Consider the following 17,929-nt stretch of genomic DNA (forward strand, 5'->3'; position numbering starts at 1 on the left):
GGCCAAACCGTGAGGGGCGGGGCCAGAGGGCGGGGCCGGGAGCGAGCGCTTTCCCGGTACGTGGCCGGACCGTGTCCGAGCCGTGTCCGGAGCGTGTCCGGAGCGATCCGGGCCGTGCCCGGTGCCGGTGGGTCCCGGTGGCGGTGCCCTCATGCAGCGGGAGGTGGGCACGCTGCCGCTGGCCCCCGCCCTGCGCGCACGCCTCGCCGCCGCCGGCTTCCAGACGGCGCAGGAGCTGCTGGACACCGGGCCCTGCGGCCTGAGCAAAGGTACCGGCGGCTTTCGGCCCCGCGGGGCCTCCCCGGGATCTTCCGGGCCCTTCCCCTCTCCGTTCAGGTCCCAGTGAGGCTTCCGGGAAATGAGCACAGTGAATAGTAATAAAAAAAATATAGAGGATTCTGGTAAAAGATCAGCTGACACTGATGGATGGAAATGGGATGCAGGAAAGCAGAGGGATTCTGTTAGGCTCATCCCTCCTCTTTCCCCAGCTTTCCTCTTCTTTTTACTAGGTGATTTAAACAAAATAAGCCTGTTTGAAGTTAGAAAATTGCCTTTTTCCAGGAGTGTGTAGTGATTCCTCCCTGGGAGGGTGGGCAGGCCCTGGCACAGGTGCCCAGAGCAGCTGTGGCTGCCCCTGGATCCCTGGCAGTGCCCAAGGCCAGGCTGGATGATGCTTGGACAACCTGGGACAGTAGAATGTGTCCCTGTCCATGGCAGGATGGAACTGGGTTGTCTTTACAGCCCCTTCCAATCCAAACCAGTCTGGGATTTTGATTATCTATAGTTTCATAATGTATGACAATAACAGTTTGAAAATCTCATCATTAGTGCCAGAGCTGTGTGCATGTTGTCCTAACAGAGTGAACATGGATCATTTTGTGTCATGCTGTCAGTGCTTATAAAATAAAAGTGGTGTTTTGTGCTTTTGGCTTCTCTAGAAATTGGAATCTCCAGGGAAGAGGCGCTGGAAGCGCTGCAGGTGGTGAGGCAGGAATGCCACGGGGACACAGCAAGGACGGCTGGGGGATCAGGTGCCACCAGGAAATGCACAGCCCTGGAGCTCCTGGAAGAAGAGCAAACCCAGGGCTTCATCATCACCTTCTGTTCAGCACTGGACAACATCCTGGGAGGTGGAGTGCAGCTGACAAAAATCACCGAGATCTGCGGGGCACCCGGCGTTGGCAAAACCCAGCTGTGGTATTTCACTGTCCTTGTGTGCAACCAGGAGTCACTTTTTGTTCCACTCAGTTGTGAAATGAGCCCATTTTTCTTGTTGTCTGACTGCAATCTCTGATTCTTCTCCAGCATTATAAATACAATAATGGTTCTGCTGCTCCCTGTGTATTCCTCAGCAGGGATATCACTCCAGGAGTGAGCAGGGACAGCTCTGGCATGCAGAGATTGATCTCTGTTTCTGTTTCCCGTATCAGATCTCTGTTCCTATTTCCCAGGGACAGCTCTGGGATGCAGATATTCATTTCTGTTTCCGTTTCCCCTCTCAGCATGCAGCTGGCAGTGGATGTCCAGATCCCCGAGTGCTTTGGGGGCGTTGCTGGAGAAGCTGTGTTCATTGACACCGAGGGCAGTTTTATGGTGGACAGAGTGGTGGACATTGCAGCTGCCTGTGTGCAGCACTGCCACCTCATTGCTGAGGCTCAGCAAGAAGAGGGTAGGTTGCCAAGTCATTTCTTTTCTGGAGGAGGCAAGGATGGAGTGAAACAAGTGGCTCGTAGGCTGCAGTGTTACTTTTGGAGTGTTTGCTGACAGCTTTTTATTGCCACCTCTGTGGATCAAACCCTGAACTACATCTGTGTCTGGAGCACACTGGGCTGGGCTACCTCAAAAAGAATTAGTTTTCTACATGTTGATTTTGTGAACATTTTGGTCTTGGGGGTTTTAGGCGGCATGTTAGATTTTGATATTTGATCTTCCTCCTTTCCTCTTTTTCTTCCAATTTTTTAGCACCTTAATGATCATATTTGCAGCATCTTTTTGGTCATATTTGCACCTGTTGAGCAAAACTGAGTGTTTTGTTTCAAAACACAGAAGCAGGTAGAGAAAGAAAAGAGGAACAGCAGAATTTTGTGAGGCAATGTTGCTGCTGAAGGCCCTTAGTGTAAAACCATAGCTGGAATTCAGCTCCTCCATAAAGTCAATATAGCCAGGCTGCTTTTAATAACATCTATTCTCTAAGTCATCCGTCTCCTGGGGATAAGGACACAACTTTTGTGTTACTCATGGAGAATTTATGCACCAAACTTCTGTTTGAACTGAGCTAAAGAGACAGTGTATTAAATGAGGTACTGCCTGTATATTAAACAAGGGATGATTAATAGTCCCTGATGTCCTCTGGTGGCGTTCTGGCTTGAAGATGATTTACTGGAGAAGTTCTTGCTTCAGAAATAAATTTTTCATTGTTGGAGGCCTCCCTTGGAGGCTCCAGCGTGTCTGTGTGCAAATGCTGGGATGGCATCTGCTCCCCACCTTGCTGACTTTCAAGCCAGATGGAAAATATGTTTCTACACTCCTTACCTTGCCTGTTCTGTTTCTGGGGGCTTTGCTGTTGCTATGTGTGGAGGGCAGGCTTTGGTGGGATGATGAAAGTAACAATATGCTCGTACCGACTCCTGACTCATTTACTCGTCTGTTTGTTTTGTTCTCAGATCATGGGAAAGCTTTGGAGACTTTCTCTGTGGAAAATATCCTCTCTCACATCTATTGCTTCCGTTGTCGTGACTACACAGAGCTGCTGGCCCAGGTCTACCTCCTGCCAGAATTCCTGGCAGAGCATTCCAAGGTGAGGCTTGTCAGGAGGTGTCACTCATCTTCACACCCAAGAGTTTTTGTCTGCTGTAGTAGCAGGAGTAAACACCTTGGTACCTCGTCAGCTTGGCAGTAAAACATTGGCTGATGGCAGAGTACAAATGTAAAGCCTTCTGCTTGTTTGCCTTTTCGTTCCCATCCCAGTTTCTCTCAAGAGTAATTTGCTTTTGCCATCCTCCTGAATTTCCACTCTGAGCTGAGGACACTGGGTCTGTGCTGCCACATGTTCCATTTCTGGGAGCACTGAGCTGTGAATCAGCACAGAACTGCTCTGCAGAGGAGCCTGCCAGCCAGGGGGGTGTGCTGACCATGAGGGGGGCATCAGAAAGCCTTGGTGCCTCTTTTTTTGCCCTAAAAGATCACTGAGGACCAGAAATATCCTGCACCATCCAAGTGACTCCTCTTTTTAGTGCATCTTCTGTTGCTACAAGCAACCAGAGCCTGCAGCTTGACTCTTGGGTGGACTGCAGCCAGAAAGTTTCTTAGTACCTAATGTCTTAGAGAAATGCTATTGTAAGGCAGATTTTCACCACCTCCCCTCCAGATTTCTGGGTTCTGCACTGCAGATCACTCCCTGTCAGGATCTGGGAAGTATGACTGTGCCTTGTTCCATCAGAGCACGAATCAGTGCTGGATTAGAATGTCTTTTGCACATATTCCAAAATTTTTCATTGATGGGAGCTGTGGTGTTCTGGAAAACACAGATGGGAGCCTCAGTGTAGTCTGGTATTCCCCTTTCCCTGCCAGGTACTAACGGTGCCCTGTTGTGTTTGCTCTTGTGGAAAGTACATGGCTTCATTAGCACAGTTCCACTGGGCTGCAGCTCCCTGGAACCATCTGTGCTGATTATCTGGCCTTGGCCTGCAGCCTGAAGTGCTGAAGGTTGCAGGAGAACCACAAGACCTTCTGCTGATTCCTTGGATGGGCTAGAAGGGATTTGGCAGATTGCTCATTGCAGTCCAGCTCTCATTATTAAAATTAGTCTGGTCCCTCTGGAGCCCAGTCTGGGACCACAGGAAGCCTCCAGATTTCAGGGTTTTTAGGAGAGAGAAAAAGTTGTTCTTAGAGATAAGAAAGATGTAGAGTTAGAGGTCTAAATGTGCCATTTGGAAATATGAATTAGTTTGAGATCTTGTTAATAATATGAGAAAGACTGTTAGCAAATATTCTTGTGGTAAAAAACCTAATTATTTAAGGTCTGCTAGAGCCAAGCTGGCATGGACAAGACAGGTGTTACCAAGCTCTCTTTACACTTTAAATACTTTAGGTTTTCCTGTCTGCTCTCTGAGAGAAATTTAACTAAATTGCATCCTACCTGGACATAATTGTGATAGCCAAGTTATATAACCATCTATACATTCCTGTCTAGCATGAGTCATGTTTATGCTGTTAAACTCATTGTTCTTAAAGAAATGATACATGAGGAGAATGTACAGACTCGTGGAAAAGAATTTGTAGGAAGGAGGGGAAATGAGAATACAATAATGTCTTCTTTTAATCCCAACTATTTAATCTTCTTTTGCAAATTAAGAGGGTTTTTTCAGTTGGAGGCCCAGGACCATTCCACAGTGATGTCAGTGCAGGTTTGTATGTTCCAGTCATAAAGAGGCTTCCCAGTAATTAGTTAAATCAGTAATGCAGAAAATCAGGATTTTTGTGTTGTTTCCACTTTGTTATCTTGTGCAGTAATGCAGGAACTTGTAGACACCAAGGATTTGAGTGACATCTGAATATGCAGGCACTGTTAGACCATCCATCTCCCTCCTGTATTTCATACTTGGGTCATCAAAACAGCCACAACAAATGAAGTTAGAATAAATCAAAATCCCAGACTAATGTTTGTACAGTGTCTTGAGGGTGATGAGCCAGCAGCTGCAGCGTGCTCTGACTTCAGCTAATGATTGCTACAAAAGAAATAATTCAGCAAAGCAAACATCTTGAGGCAAGATAGATCCTCAGCTCCAGTGCAGTGTGCCTGGAATATCTTCAGGCATCTGTTAAACTCTGTGTTTCCAAGGCAGATCACTGATAACAGCTGAGTTATCTCAGCAGTGCCTCCAGAGAGCCTGAATTCTGATTCTGATTTGGATTTCATTTTTGAGGGAGAAGGTGAATTAATTGCTATTTGTGGAGAGCTCACTGAAGAACAGTTCTGCTGTTTAATGATTATTTTCTCCAGCTTCTCCTCTGCAAGGCTTCAAGCCCAGCTTTGCCAGTCGTGTTCACCTAAGGATGAAACAAAACATTCCAGTGCACTTAAAAACAACTCTTGCTGTTTGTTGTCATTTTTTTATAGGATGGTAATGACAGTTTTTGATCTTTTCTGCTGCCTTTAGGTCCGGCTGGTGGTGATTGATGGAATTGCCTTTCCCTTCCGCCACGACTTTGAGGACCTGGCGCTGCGCACGCGGCTGCTGAACGGGCTGGCCCAGCAGCTCATCATCACAGCCAACGAGCACAGGGCAGCTGTGAGTGCAGGGCAGCCCTCCAGCCCAAAATATGATACTATTTTTTATAAAGAATTAAGGAAATGTGTCTCTAAATAGCAGCATCAAACTGCAGTAATGCCCTCTGCAGTAACGGCCTCTGCATTCACTCTTGCCAGTTTAGTTGGTGAATATAGAGGGGTCACAAAGGCAAAACACCTAAAAGGTGGGAAATTCCTAGACTTGCCAAAATAAGTGAAATTTGCATCAATAGCTTCCTTAATTAAGTGTTAGCACAGCATTTCTAATGCCATCATCTCCAGTGATTTGGTTGGACAAGGAATTCTCCTCTGGCGTCTTTACCTACAAAAATACCTGGGAACATTCAGCAGTTCCAACATAACTTTCCACTCTCTGTTTAAAAATAAACATTAGCATTCCTAGGGAGGAAAACCACTTTATCTGCTGGATTGGCATCCATGGAAACCCAGAGGCTCCTTGCTGGGCATTGTTTTACGTCACAGACGGTCTGGAGGCAGCAGAGCCACAGCCAGCAGATGGCACTGGGAAGCTGCAGCTGTTCCAGAAGTTGTTTTGGAAGTCTCTGACAGCTCAGAGAAGCATTGTTCAGGAATTGGAGCTTCCCCAGCCCTCAAAATGGTGCTTGTGTCTCTAACGGTGTCCAGGTGACTCGTGACCTTGTCACCCACAGTTTGTGCTTTTGTTCCGAGCTGCTAAAAATAAAACTCCTCTTGTGCTTCCTCTGGGAGCTGTGGGAGGGGAAGAGCCCAGCATTGCCAAAGTGTCCTGACATGAGCTGTGGAGCTCCTTCCTGCTGCTCTGGGCACCAGGGAGATGATGTTCCAAGGTCTGCTCAGCCTCAGGTTTCCTGAGGGCTTTCCCCCACAGTTTGGTACCTGGTGACCTTGAACAGCAGCTGCTGTCATTGGACAATTTTTTTATTTTGGTCAAGGATAAAATCTATAAATCATTTCTTCTGAACCAGGCAGCACTTTAGTTCAAATATAATAAATAAATAAACTCTTGCTAAAGGAGTCAGAGCTTCAGGATTTGCCCTCTTGTTGGTGGTGTCTGAGTTAGTTCCATGAGCTGTGAGCAGGCTAAATCCAGCCTGCATGCCAGGGATTGCTTGTCAGGCAGCTCTGGATGCTCTAATATGGAAGGAAGTCAGATCCTAAAGCTGGACTTGGAGTCAGGATGCCCAGCCCTTCTCCAGCAGGGGGATGAGGAGCCTATTTGGGGCTGTTACCATGCACTTGGGATGAGTTACTTCTCTGAAATGTGCAATATCCGTGCCGGGCTCTCAGCTGTGGGATGTTCCAGGCTGTGCTCAGTGGAACTCTTTGCTCTCACACACTTTCCTGAACTACTCCAGCAAGAATCCTCTGAGCATGTCAAACAATGGAACTCTCTAGGGTCTTAGATGGGTACAATTTTTCATTTTTAATGAACTTTGTCATTAATATTCCTGGCTCTTTTCTGTCTCAGCCACCCCCTCCTCTGCCAGGGATGTAACCTAGACTGTCTGTGAGCCTCCCACCCGTGATTTGGGCTGCGAAAACACTCCCCCGCTCTGTCTGTTCACTTCCATTCTGCTTTGTCTTGTACCCACTTGTGCATTTTTAGACTACAAGGCACAGGAATTCAGTTAATCACCAGATAATGCACCCTGGGAGCAGCAGCACCAAGTTCATTTACCCAGGGACTGAGGGCTGGCTCCTCATGGAAGGCCAGTGCGAGTCAGCTGCAGCTAAACATAGATCCAAACAGCATTTAGGACAAATGCTGGGGGATAAATAAATTGTGTGGAGCTTGTCTCCCTTGGGGAGGGAGAAACTGAGATTTCTTTAAAGTCTTGAATGAAAGAAATCTCCCATTCAAACCAAAAATACATTTTGCAGGGTACTCTTAATTTGTTTTGAAAAGATGAGGCACCCTTACCGTTTCTCCTCGTTACAGTTGCCAAGAGTTTTGCCTGAGTAACTGCAAAAGCTTTTTTGAAAATTCCCTCTCTTCCCTCCCACCAGTGAGCTGATTTCCAGGAGATTAAATTTTTTTTTTTTTTTTTTGCTTCTGTTTCCTCTTTCAGGTAGTTCTGACAAACCAAATGACAACAAGGATTGGACAAAGCCAGTCCACACTGGTACCTGCTTTAGGTAAGTGTTGAGCTTTGAGTTGAAAATTGATATATGAGTTCCTTTCCTTTGGCTTCATGTACAAAGAGAAATCATCCAAAAATGTACCTGGGAGCTGTAAAGCTCTAGCAGGGATGTGGTGAGGAGAAGGTTAAACCACTCAAAAAAGAACCCAGCTTAATGGTTGCATACCCCAAACTAAGCTGCAATTCCCTAAATTCCCTGAGAACCATTCAGTGCCTCTCCCAAACAGTTTAAATTGTTTATTTGCCCATTACCCTTGAACATGTCCCATTAATTATTTGCAAAGGCATTTCATATTTGCTGTATCACTGGAATTCTCTGCAGTTATGATGTACAGGGAGGTTCTGTGGGGGATCCTCAGGCACAGCCTGCCCTGAGCCAGGTTAAAGATTTTTTTTGCAGGCTGCTCAATTTTGCCCTGTAATGAGCAGATACCTCATCCATGCCTTTCTGCTGCAGTCACAGGGGAAAATAAAACAGTTCTGAAGTGGAGATTTCTACAAATTAAGGAAAGGTTCAGCATTTCAATCTTATTTCAGGCTGTAGCATTGCATTATTTTATGATTCACTTAAAGGGCACAAATTCTTCATTTTCTGTGAGCCAAGTAATGATTCCCTTGCTCTGGAGAGGAGAGGGAAGGGGACAGTACAAAGGCAAAGATGTTCCCAGAGTCTGTAGAGGCACCAAACCATTTGGCAGAGATAGAGGGTAAAATGAACAAACACAGCCCATCTCCTGCAGGAATGTGCAGAATGTGGAATTTGGAGCTGTGCAGGCAGACCCAGCTCCCAGGATCTGACCCTTTTTGTCAGTTTTGCCTCTTGCTCTCTGATGGATTATTTTTGGCAGCCTTTCTGGCTACAAACTCAATTAAAGCTAATAGAGTTCTGTCTTTTTTCACTGGCCAGCATTGTTTGGGAGCTGTTGTGTTTATTGAGTCATGGGGACAGTAAAGAATGTGAAGACATTCAGGGCAGTTTATAATTCCCAGCTATCCTGCCTTGCCTTGTGCATATTTTCTTTCACAAACAATTAATTTGACATGACCTCCTGTGGAGCTGCCTGTGCCTCTCCCCAGCCTGTGTGACCACAGCATTGTTAAACTCAGCAGTGTGAACTCTTCCAAAAATGCAACTTGGTACCAGTTGGGAGAATATTTAACCAAGTGGTTTTGATGCCCTGCTCTGGAAAGATGGTGTTTCAAAAGTCTCATCATAAAGGATAAAGAACCTCCCACTCCTCCATGGTTTGGTGTAGCCAAAACTTGAGGGAGGGGTCAGCAGCAAACCCCCAAGTAAAATCACAAAATTGGGTTTTTCCTGCCATTGACTGCTAAGCCTGAGAAACAGCTTTTCCATGAAAGCATTAATCTCTAAACTCTTATTCAGCTCCTGAGCAGAAGGGAAGATCTTAATTATGAGGGAAAAAAAAAGTAAGAAAAAGCACAGATGCTGCAAGGTATTAATTCAGGAGCTTTATGAAGGGGACAGCTTTCTTTCCCACTTGTGATAGCTAAGCTGGGTGTTCCTAGACATTTCTACTAAATATATTTAGAAAGGAGGTCAAATATTAATCTACAGGCAGTTCAACTCAGAAATATCTCATTTTACAGTAGCATTTTTCACACATATTCAGTGCAGTTGGAAATCTGCTGGTGTGGAATTTGTAGCCATTGTAAAATGTGTTTTGATCTCTGCCTCAGAGCCATCTCTGAGAGAGCCAAAATCTTTAATCTCAACTCAGATGTAGTGGAGCAAGCTCTGGCAAGATGCCTAAAGGGTCTAGGTCTTCATTACAGTGGGATCATTTTATTTTTTCCTTCTCTGTGCTTCAATAAATACCAGAGCACAGGGGGCAGGGAGGGGAGGACAGCAAAGAGCAGGTGGGCAGGGGAGACTTGGCTGGTTTAAAATGCAATCCATCTTTGGAGTGCTGACAGGGATAAACAGAGGAAAAAGCACCCAGTAAAATGTCTGTCCATTGACTTGTGGTCAGGTGTGAGCTGAAACATTGGGACTGAGCCCCTGGAGCAGGATAAAAATCTAAATTTCCTTCTCTCTTTCCACCACACCTCCCTGCTGCTTGCTTTTGGTTATTTTGCATTTTGCTGTCAGAAGCAGAAAACTGCTTCAGGGACCCTTAATGCTTTAATAATGGTTGACTTTCTCCCAAAGCTGGCATCCCAAAGGGACTGATGTTTGCTCATAATTATGCCTGAGAGACAGAATATCACAGTTCTGAAGTAGGATTTAGACCTCCTCACCAGACTTCTTCAGTAGTAATTAGACAAATCTCTTCTTCAAGCTGCCTCTGTTTTCAAGCCTTGTCTAGCACCTGTCCTTTATTGGGCATCCATTAATTTTTTCTATATTTTCATATTTTCTATATTTCTATATTTTCAAATTTTTCATATTTTCTGAAATATGGAAGCATTGCATCAAGATTTCTGTAAAACACACAGACCGCAGAGGTTATTCCTTTTTTAGGTCTATTTGTTGTGAATTCCTTGCAAGTATGAAAAAGATGTGATGCATCACTGCAAGAAAGGCAGATTTTGTTTTAATCATGGGGTGCTTTTGAAGATTAATTTCATTTCAGCTTGCTGATGTTGGTGTTGTGAGATAATGATCTCTGTCATTTTGTGTTCCTCAGGAGAAAGCTGGGGACACGCTGCCACCGTCCGTTTGATCTTCCACTGGGACAACACTCAGAGGTGAGGGAAAATGGGAGGAAAATCCACAAAAATACAAGAATGGCACTGGAGAATGTTTCCAACTGGCCATGGGGGCCAAGCTGAGGTTTGAATTTGGCTCCTGGCCTTGCTCTGCCAGGCTCCTGAGGCTCAGGAGTTGTCTCAGGGAGGGCTGAACTGTCAGGCTCCTTCTCCTCCTCTTGCTGAGTTCTTCCAGACAAGATTTATAATGGTTTATAAATGTGTAACATCCTCATGGCAGTTGTTCAGACACAATAATTTATTTTTCTATCTGCATTTTGCAATATAGGGTTGTAATTTTTTTTTAATAAAACTCTTCTCATTTTAATGTGAATTTTTGCCACAGACTCAGTGCAAGTATTGAGCTGCTGGGTTACAAAGTGATTTTTATGCCCCACTCTGAAGAGGTGCAATTTCAACAGTCTCATTATAAAGAACCTCCCACTCCTCCATGGTTGGTTGTAACCACTATAATTTCTTTGAGAAGAATTTTATTTTGCTTCAGTGTTTCCATCCCCAGTCAGTCCAAAGCCAGAGATGCCAAAGAAAGCTTTAAAGCCACCTGGCCTGTGACCCTCAGGACAGGCTGCTGACCCTGAGCTTCAGGGGCTGAACCTTCCAAAAACCAGGGTGAAATTCTCTTTGTTGCAGAGACCTCCCCTGTTTCCTGGTTCTTTTTCCCCTCTTTATATTGCAAGGTCATTTCTCTTTCCTGGTCAGTTAAATTTGTCCTCTATGCAATATCACCATGCAGCAGCTTGAGATTAAGGAGCTGTGCTGCAATTCCCTAATCTTGTGCAAACAGTGAGCAAAAGTGGTGCTAGAATGTTGTTGTGCAGTGTTTTGCTTGTTGAATTTGAAAGGAAAATGCAGTGACACTTTCTTGGGGAGTTTTGTTTTTCAATTCTAAGTTTGAAGGCAATGCAGGATGATTACAGCAGGCTGTTTAATTTGGAATTAAATTAACATCACTGATTAGTTAACAGTCTTTTTAGGACAAGTTGCATCAACATAATGATTACAGAGTGAACAAAAGTTAATTTTATATATGAAAAGAACTTTTTTTTTCTTCTGCAACAGAGCTGGGAAGGCTGCAGATAGAGGTTCCAGAAAAGAAGCCAAGGAGAGACAAACCTGGCTTTTTTACTGATGTAAATCTGCAGTTAATGTACAGTGGGGCCTGCAGAAACAGCAATTCTGGATACAATTGTAAAAGCAGAAATAGCTCAATGCTGTCTTATTTTTGCACAGGCTGATGCTCCATTGTGATTTTGTTGGTTTTACATCAGGTTATTGAGGCACAAAGATCATTTGAGGATCCATTGCCTTTTTAAAAATAATTTTTAAATGTGCTTTGGCCGCTTTGATACCTGTCTCCTCCTTTCTCTCTACTCCTGAAAATGTCAGAGCTTAATTCTGAGAGTTCTCTTTGCTGGGAGGAAAGATCCTGTTGAGTCAGAGGCTCCAGCTGAGCTCTTGTGAAAGCCTGGCTTCTGCAGCTCCACATTTGGGCAATTTTGTCGAGTATAACCCAGCATTTGAGTGTTCTGAGGAATTCCCTGTGTAGCTAACGTGAAGTGGCAGCGTTCCTCAGGCTGTAATTACGTGCTCTCTAATAGAAAGGCACCTCAGGGAGGAAAAAACCCCCCGAAAATAATTAACAGGATTTTTGGCAGGGTGTCTTGCTACAGAGAGCAGAACACTTTCTGGATTGGCTTATGTAAGTGTGAGTTTTGGGGAGGTGGGCACGGTGCAGCCCTGACAAGGGTTGAAAACCCCTTTCCTTTGAGCTGCTGTGCAATTTTCTCTCTATATTATGCAAGCATTTGCTGTAGAACACAAATCAAGGTGTATTGCTTCGAGTTTAAATGCAGCAAATCAGGGAAGTGTCAGAGGAGAAATAAAAGGGAAATTATTTTCTCAAGGTTGTGCTGTGTGTCAGTGGCAAGGGCAGGCTTAGAAATAGAACATCTCCAGCCTCTGGGTTATATTGACAGGCTTGGGAAATCGCTGCAAAAAGCCTCCCTAGAAGTGCTGGAATTCTTGAAGAATTCTTGAAGGTCTCTCACATCCTTGAGAGGGCAAAGAACAAGTGATTAATGGAGTAGGGAAGAGGTGTGCTCAAAACCTTTTTTGTTTGCATTTTAAGAAAGTGACATTTGGAATTAATTCATGATGAATATTGCTCCAAAAATGTCATCAAATACTGTGATGAAACAAGGCTAATTAATCATTCACTCTTTTTAGTAGGTCTAGATTGTGTTTGAGCTGACAGGTCATGTAAGGATGGGAATCTACAGTTTGAGTGACCTATATGAAAATACATCCCTAAGAATTCCACTGGTACTGTGGGAAAACTTGGGTCTGGTCACTGGGCTATTTGGAATTTTTATTACTGTATTAATTAATGATAATTACCTGGGGTTTGTTTTCCCAGGTTGGCCACGTTGTACAAGTCACCGAGCCAGAAGGAATCCACCATAGCCTATGAGATCACAGTGAGTGTCCCTGTGGGAGGGACATTCCCAGCTGGAATGTCACCTGCAAAGGAATTTCACCCAAATCTCACAGTGGCCTTTGCTTTCTGGCTGTTGCTTTCCAGCTGCCTTCTGAAGGGAGGTGGTTATACTGGGGTAGCTCCAGATTTTGGGGTCATTTGCTCTTTTTCTCTTTGGAAAAGTGACCCAGCGTTTTGTCTACTCACAGTTAAAATACTTCTGATTTCCAGACCAAACTTTCAGGCAGCCTGTCCCCATCTGTTCTGCTGGTGCTGTTTATTTTATCTGCCCCTGAAGTTAACTTTTGCCCTAAGTGCAGTTACCAAGAACAATCTGAGCTTCATTTTGGGACACCTGAACCATTGTCTCTCCCTGCTCAGGTAGGGAGAGGTTTCTCAGGTGGCTTTTTGCATCTGTTCCAGCTGAGTTCATCTTTTTAGGATGAGGATGACCAGAATTAAACCTGATATTCCAGAGCCTCTCCAGTGCTTTGTTCCATGGGTATTTCCCCATCTGTGCTTTCTGTGTGGTGTAACCCACGTTGTGTTTATCCTACACCCAGCCAATATACAGATTTTTCTCTTCTGTCCCTATCATAGAAGGAGCTTCCAGCTTATGGCTGGAGTCCTCCTTCATCCCCAGTTAAATCCTGTGATTATTTCCTATTGTGGAGTGCTTAGATACATATTAATGAGAAGAGATGCTGTCTAAGCTGTATTTAGGTTTAAAAAGACAGCACCACTCAGTTCTTACCTCCTCAAATGTCACATCCATAGGTACAATTCCATCACTGTTGGCTACATGTCCTCATGGAAACACGTTGCCATAGCATTTTCTGCAGATTTTAATGCTGCCATCAGATGAGATCCTCAAACTTTCAAACAGAAATCAGGGTTTTTCCCCCTCACCTATTAATGCATTCACTGCAAATATAAACTTTTATAAAGACTGGAAGGGGAAGTGGGACTGCATGCCAAGGTTGTTTGGATCATGTGATGTGAGTCCTTTTTTCTCCAGCTGACAAACAGATGGATTTTATCTCAGACAGTTTAATTGCCTTTTTCTTTCATTTTTATAAGCACCATAAAACAGCTATGCTCTCTTCTGTGTGAATGCACACTATCTTGAAATAGACTTGAGAGTGAATCCTGATCAAAGATTAGTTAATATTTAAGATTATCCCTGTGGTTTTTTTCCCTTAATCCTGATGAACTCCTTCAGCAGATGATTTCTTTTAGTAAAAAATTGTATTATCTCCATTTCTTTCATGAAATCCAGGTCTGGTAACAGTTTGCTGTTACCATTTCTCATTCCATAGTTAAACTGAAAGATGTCAATACATGTCCAGTGTTTCCAGGTCAGATTTGTGTACAACCAGCAAACAAAAATATATTAAAAAAATAATATTTCCTTAGGATTGTGCAGATGAGGTGCATTGGTATCATTGGCAAAGTGGCTGCTCAGCACCCAGGAGCTGATGAAATGTGTAAATTCATGAGTGAGCTCTGGGCTTTTTTTATCCTGTCCTTCCCAGCACACGGGAGCCAGTCACCACTCTGAGGGGGCTGTGGAACTCCTCTGCCATGAAATCCCTTCTTCCACTGATAAGGATTCATTCTTAAATGCACAGTATAGAAATGGAAATTGATTTATGCACAAGGGAGTAAGTAGCTGGGCTGATTCACCTGAATTTCCCAGGAATGTGACCTGATTATTTCATAGTGAAAGACAGAGACACAAGATCTAAATTCCAAGTAAGAATTGTGTTTCCCTGAGCTCTGGAGGGTCTGCCAGGCCAGCACTGGGAGCAGTGCTCAGGTAATAAACACATCTACCCTTGCCAGTCTGGCTGCAGAGGGTGTAAATCCAGAGGACATTAAGGAACAATTCCAAATGAAAGACTGAGCTTTGTCCTTGGCTCCAGCAGCCACATCCTCACCATCTGAAAGCCACTACCAAACCTCACAAATATCCACAAAATTCTTGTATTTTCAAGGTGCCTGCCTGTAGCCAAGTGCAAAACATCCATCCTGGGCAGGCTGCTTTATGTTCTGGCCTTTCTAACCCTTGGAATGCTTTCACTGGGAGTCAGCATTCTGGATTAAGTGGATACTTGGCTGCAGATCCACCTTTGTGCCTCAGGGAAATGGCAGAGATTAGATGTAGTGAAACATTAAACTTGAAGATTCCCCATTATGCTCTTTAGAATAACACTTGAGTTGCTTATAAATAGCAGAGGGGTTGCACAGATCCTGCCCTTGTAGCAGCTCTTGCTGTTTGTTCCTTTAAAAAGCCCGGGTTGGGTGAGGTGAGGCATTCAGAAATAGAAATACAGGGATGGGAGATTTAAACAAGACATTTTGTTGGGATTTAGGATTGGTCTTGGTGTGGGACACGCTGGCATTTGGGAAGAGTCACCTCTGATGGTAATTCTGCCTGCATTCCTCCTGCACCAACCCAAAATGTCAGCGTGCCTGAAATGCTCTGGTCCCCACATTGTCTCTACCTGAGCATTTTGGATCAGCAGAGCAATTTTGTGTTCTGGTTAATGCCTTTTCCTCTCTAAGGCTGCACTGAGTCTTCACTGAGCTGTCAGCAGTGCTCTCTGCACAGCATTTGTCTGGAGATGGGAATTCAGAGAGTTGCAGGCTTCACACAACACACCATCTCCATCTGCATCCATGGCATGTTTAGCTAACTGCCTTGGAGATCTTTCATATTTTTAAATGGTTAAAAATTAAATTGTGAGCTACAGTAACAGAAAATACAAGTGGTACCAGGCCAGATAGATCACTTCAAGCACTCTCCTGAGTAGCAGCCTGTAGTTTTCACTTCTACATTTAGTTTTTGGCAGTCAAAGGTTTTCATCCCATTGTGTCCCATAAATTACTATGCTGGAACAGTCTTTGCAGTCTAGAGACAGATTCAGCTCTGCTGTTCTCTTACAATGTCTCATTGATGTTTTCAGTTCATTAAGTAGGTACATGGAACAAAAATATCCTAGGTTGTAGAAATTCACAGTTTTGTTTCTGAAAATGACTGAGGCAATTAATCCAGTCATCTCCTTGCTTCTGTGGGAGCTGATGGATTTGTCTTTTGATTTATTTAAATAGGCAACATAAGTTAATTTACAGAGAAGCAGTTTTTCATAGCCATAGGGGTGATAAACAGTAAAATGGAAGTGATAGCCTGGTTGGTGAAAATAAAATATCTTTAAAAAACAAAATGAGCAGACATGAGTTGGCACATGTGTTGTAAAGTTTGCAGCGCTGAGCTTAACCTGGTCTATAAACATTCTGTGGCTGCTCATCCCGAATAAATGGCAGCAAAATCCTTATTCTGATCTTCTGGGAACTGCTTACTCATGCTTTCTATCCCTACAAGCCTTAGCAGACGATTTCCCTTTCATCTTCCAGCCCCATGGCTTCCGAGATGTGCAGCCTCCAGCTGGCACTGCCAGCACAGGAGGGACTGAGCCCAACCCTCGGAAACGGCCCCGGACAGAGGAGGAGAAGCAGCAGTGACCCCAAAGTCACCCCAAAGTCACCCCAAAGTGACCCCAAAGTGACCCCAAAGTCACCCCAAAGTCACCCCAAAGTCACCCCAAAGTGATCCCACAGTGGGGTCAGGTTAAAACCCTGCAGGGAGCAGTGCCAGGGTGAACGTGCAGCCGAAGGCAGCCCGAGAGATTCCCAACTTCAGTTCCTGCTCTGGACTTTATTTTAATATTAAGACTGCAACGTGCACATTTTTGTGGCACAAAATTCCTTTGTGTATGGCATAATTGTACTTTTGTAATAAAAATCTGTGTTTTCTATAAGGAGCAGCTTCAGCTTTGGGGCTGGGGCTTTTTTTGTTTGGGTTTTTTTTGGGGGGGAAGGTGGATGGGGGGCCCACAACTGCATCTTTTCACACTGGGTAAAAAGACAATGAAATGAGAGCCTCTAGCACAGCATATTTAGTGACAGGCATGTGGATCAGTTTGTGTGTACCTGAATTTTAAGGAGCTTGGATGCAGCACTGTGCTCTCCACAGGCTCAGAGCAGGGCACAGGCAGTGCATGCTGGAAGGGAAATGCAGCTTTCAGTGCTACACCAGAGTGGGGCTTCAGCCCTCACCTGCTGCAAAGTCCTTGGTCAAGGACAGTGAAAGCTCTGCTTTGAACTTCTCCTTTATCCTATGGTGCCAACAACAGAGATGAAAGGCTGCATCTGAAGGACAAAGGATTTAATCCAGCACGATAATTTTATGTTCCTGTCTCAGTAAGAGGGAATATTTTACCGTGACTCAGGCTTGAACCAAACTGCTGCACAGCCATGGCTTCCACCTTCTTCATTTCATTTCTTGCTGTGATCAGGATCTCTTTTGTTCATGGCTGTAATAAAGGGGAAACCCAGACTTAGGCACCAGCAATATCAGCAGCTCCAGAGTCTAAACCCAGAGAATGAATCTACACTGAAAGCACAGCAGCTTTTTGTCCTCTTTTTTATTAAGAGAAAACAAATCAAGGAGATTATTAGAGGAGAAGAAAGGTGCTGCACTGCAAAATAGTAATTACTTCAATTATGGGAAGTGTTTGTACACATGCACAGAGATGACCCCTTTTGGCAGAGCACTCGGTAACGTTAGAGCTGAGGAAACTCAGCCAGCAGCTAAATGGAGAATTCAAGTTGTGGGAGTCACTATGTTAAATTTTTTATTTAGTGTACACTAAACTGACTTTCCCTTGAAATTAAATTCGGTGCTGAATCTGAGTCATAAAATCTCCCTATTCAAAAAAAAAGGAAAAAAAAAAGCAGCGGTTTTTGCATCATTATAGGGTTTAGATAAAAATTACATAATAAAATATTAAAGGGAAAAGTATTGAGTTGCCATGCAGCAAACTGGGCTGTGTCAAAATTTAAAAACTGTGAGTCAGGGAGAAGCTGTGAAGCAAGCAGGATGACATAGGGGAAGGGAGGCAGCGGGATCTGTGACTCAGACAAACATTTCAATGCAGGAGACACAGGCAAACAAAAGGATCCTGGCGCTTGTGATGTCAGCAAGCAAACGCTCCCGTTTGGGAATAAAGCCTTCCTACGTCTGGCAGTGCAGGAGGAGGGGGGAGCTGGCACCCAGCTCTTGCCGACGTAGGCATGAGGAAAACCATCCATTAGGAATGTTGGAGCGATATTTTCAGGAGCTCTCCTGGATCCTGGTGATAGCTGCTGTCTGAGGGGTTTGGTAATTATGGAAAAATCCATTTCTCTCAGTGCATTGTGCTGGGATTTAACACCCTCCACACGTCC

General features: G+C 44.3%; 1 protein-coding gene across 1 annotated transcript; it reads left to right on the forward strand.

The window, feature by feature from the left end:
* The first annotated feature begins 26 nt into the window (after nt 1-26).
* Nucleotides 27-16,464, forward strand: RAD51C (RAD51 paralog C). Its single transcript, XM_064729202.1, has 9 exons — nt 27-269; nt 939-1,197; nt 1,503-1,669; nt 2,664-2,797; nt 5,160-5,291; nt 7,360-7,426; nt 10,083-10,143; nt 12,581-12,641; nt 16,058-16,464. Exons 1-9 carry the CDS (start codon nt 152-154, stop codon nt 16,163-16,165), a joined length of 1,107 nt encoding a protein of 368 aa, XP_064585272.1. The 5' UTR covers nt 27-151; the 3' UTR covers nt 16,166-16,464.
* Nucleotides 16,465-17,929: the final 1,465 nt, after the last annotated feature.

Source organism: Zonotrichia leucophrys, chromosome 19 (assembly GCF_028769735.1).
Source record: "Zonotrichia leucophrys gambelii isolate GWCS_2022_RI chromosome 19, RI_Zleu_2.0, whole genome shotgun sequence".
In the NCBI taxonomy this organism is placed as follows: domain Eukaryota; kingdom Metazoa; phylum Chordata; class Aves; order Passeriformes; family Passerellidae; genus Zonotrichia; species Zonotrichia leucophrys.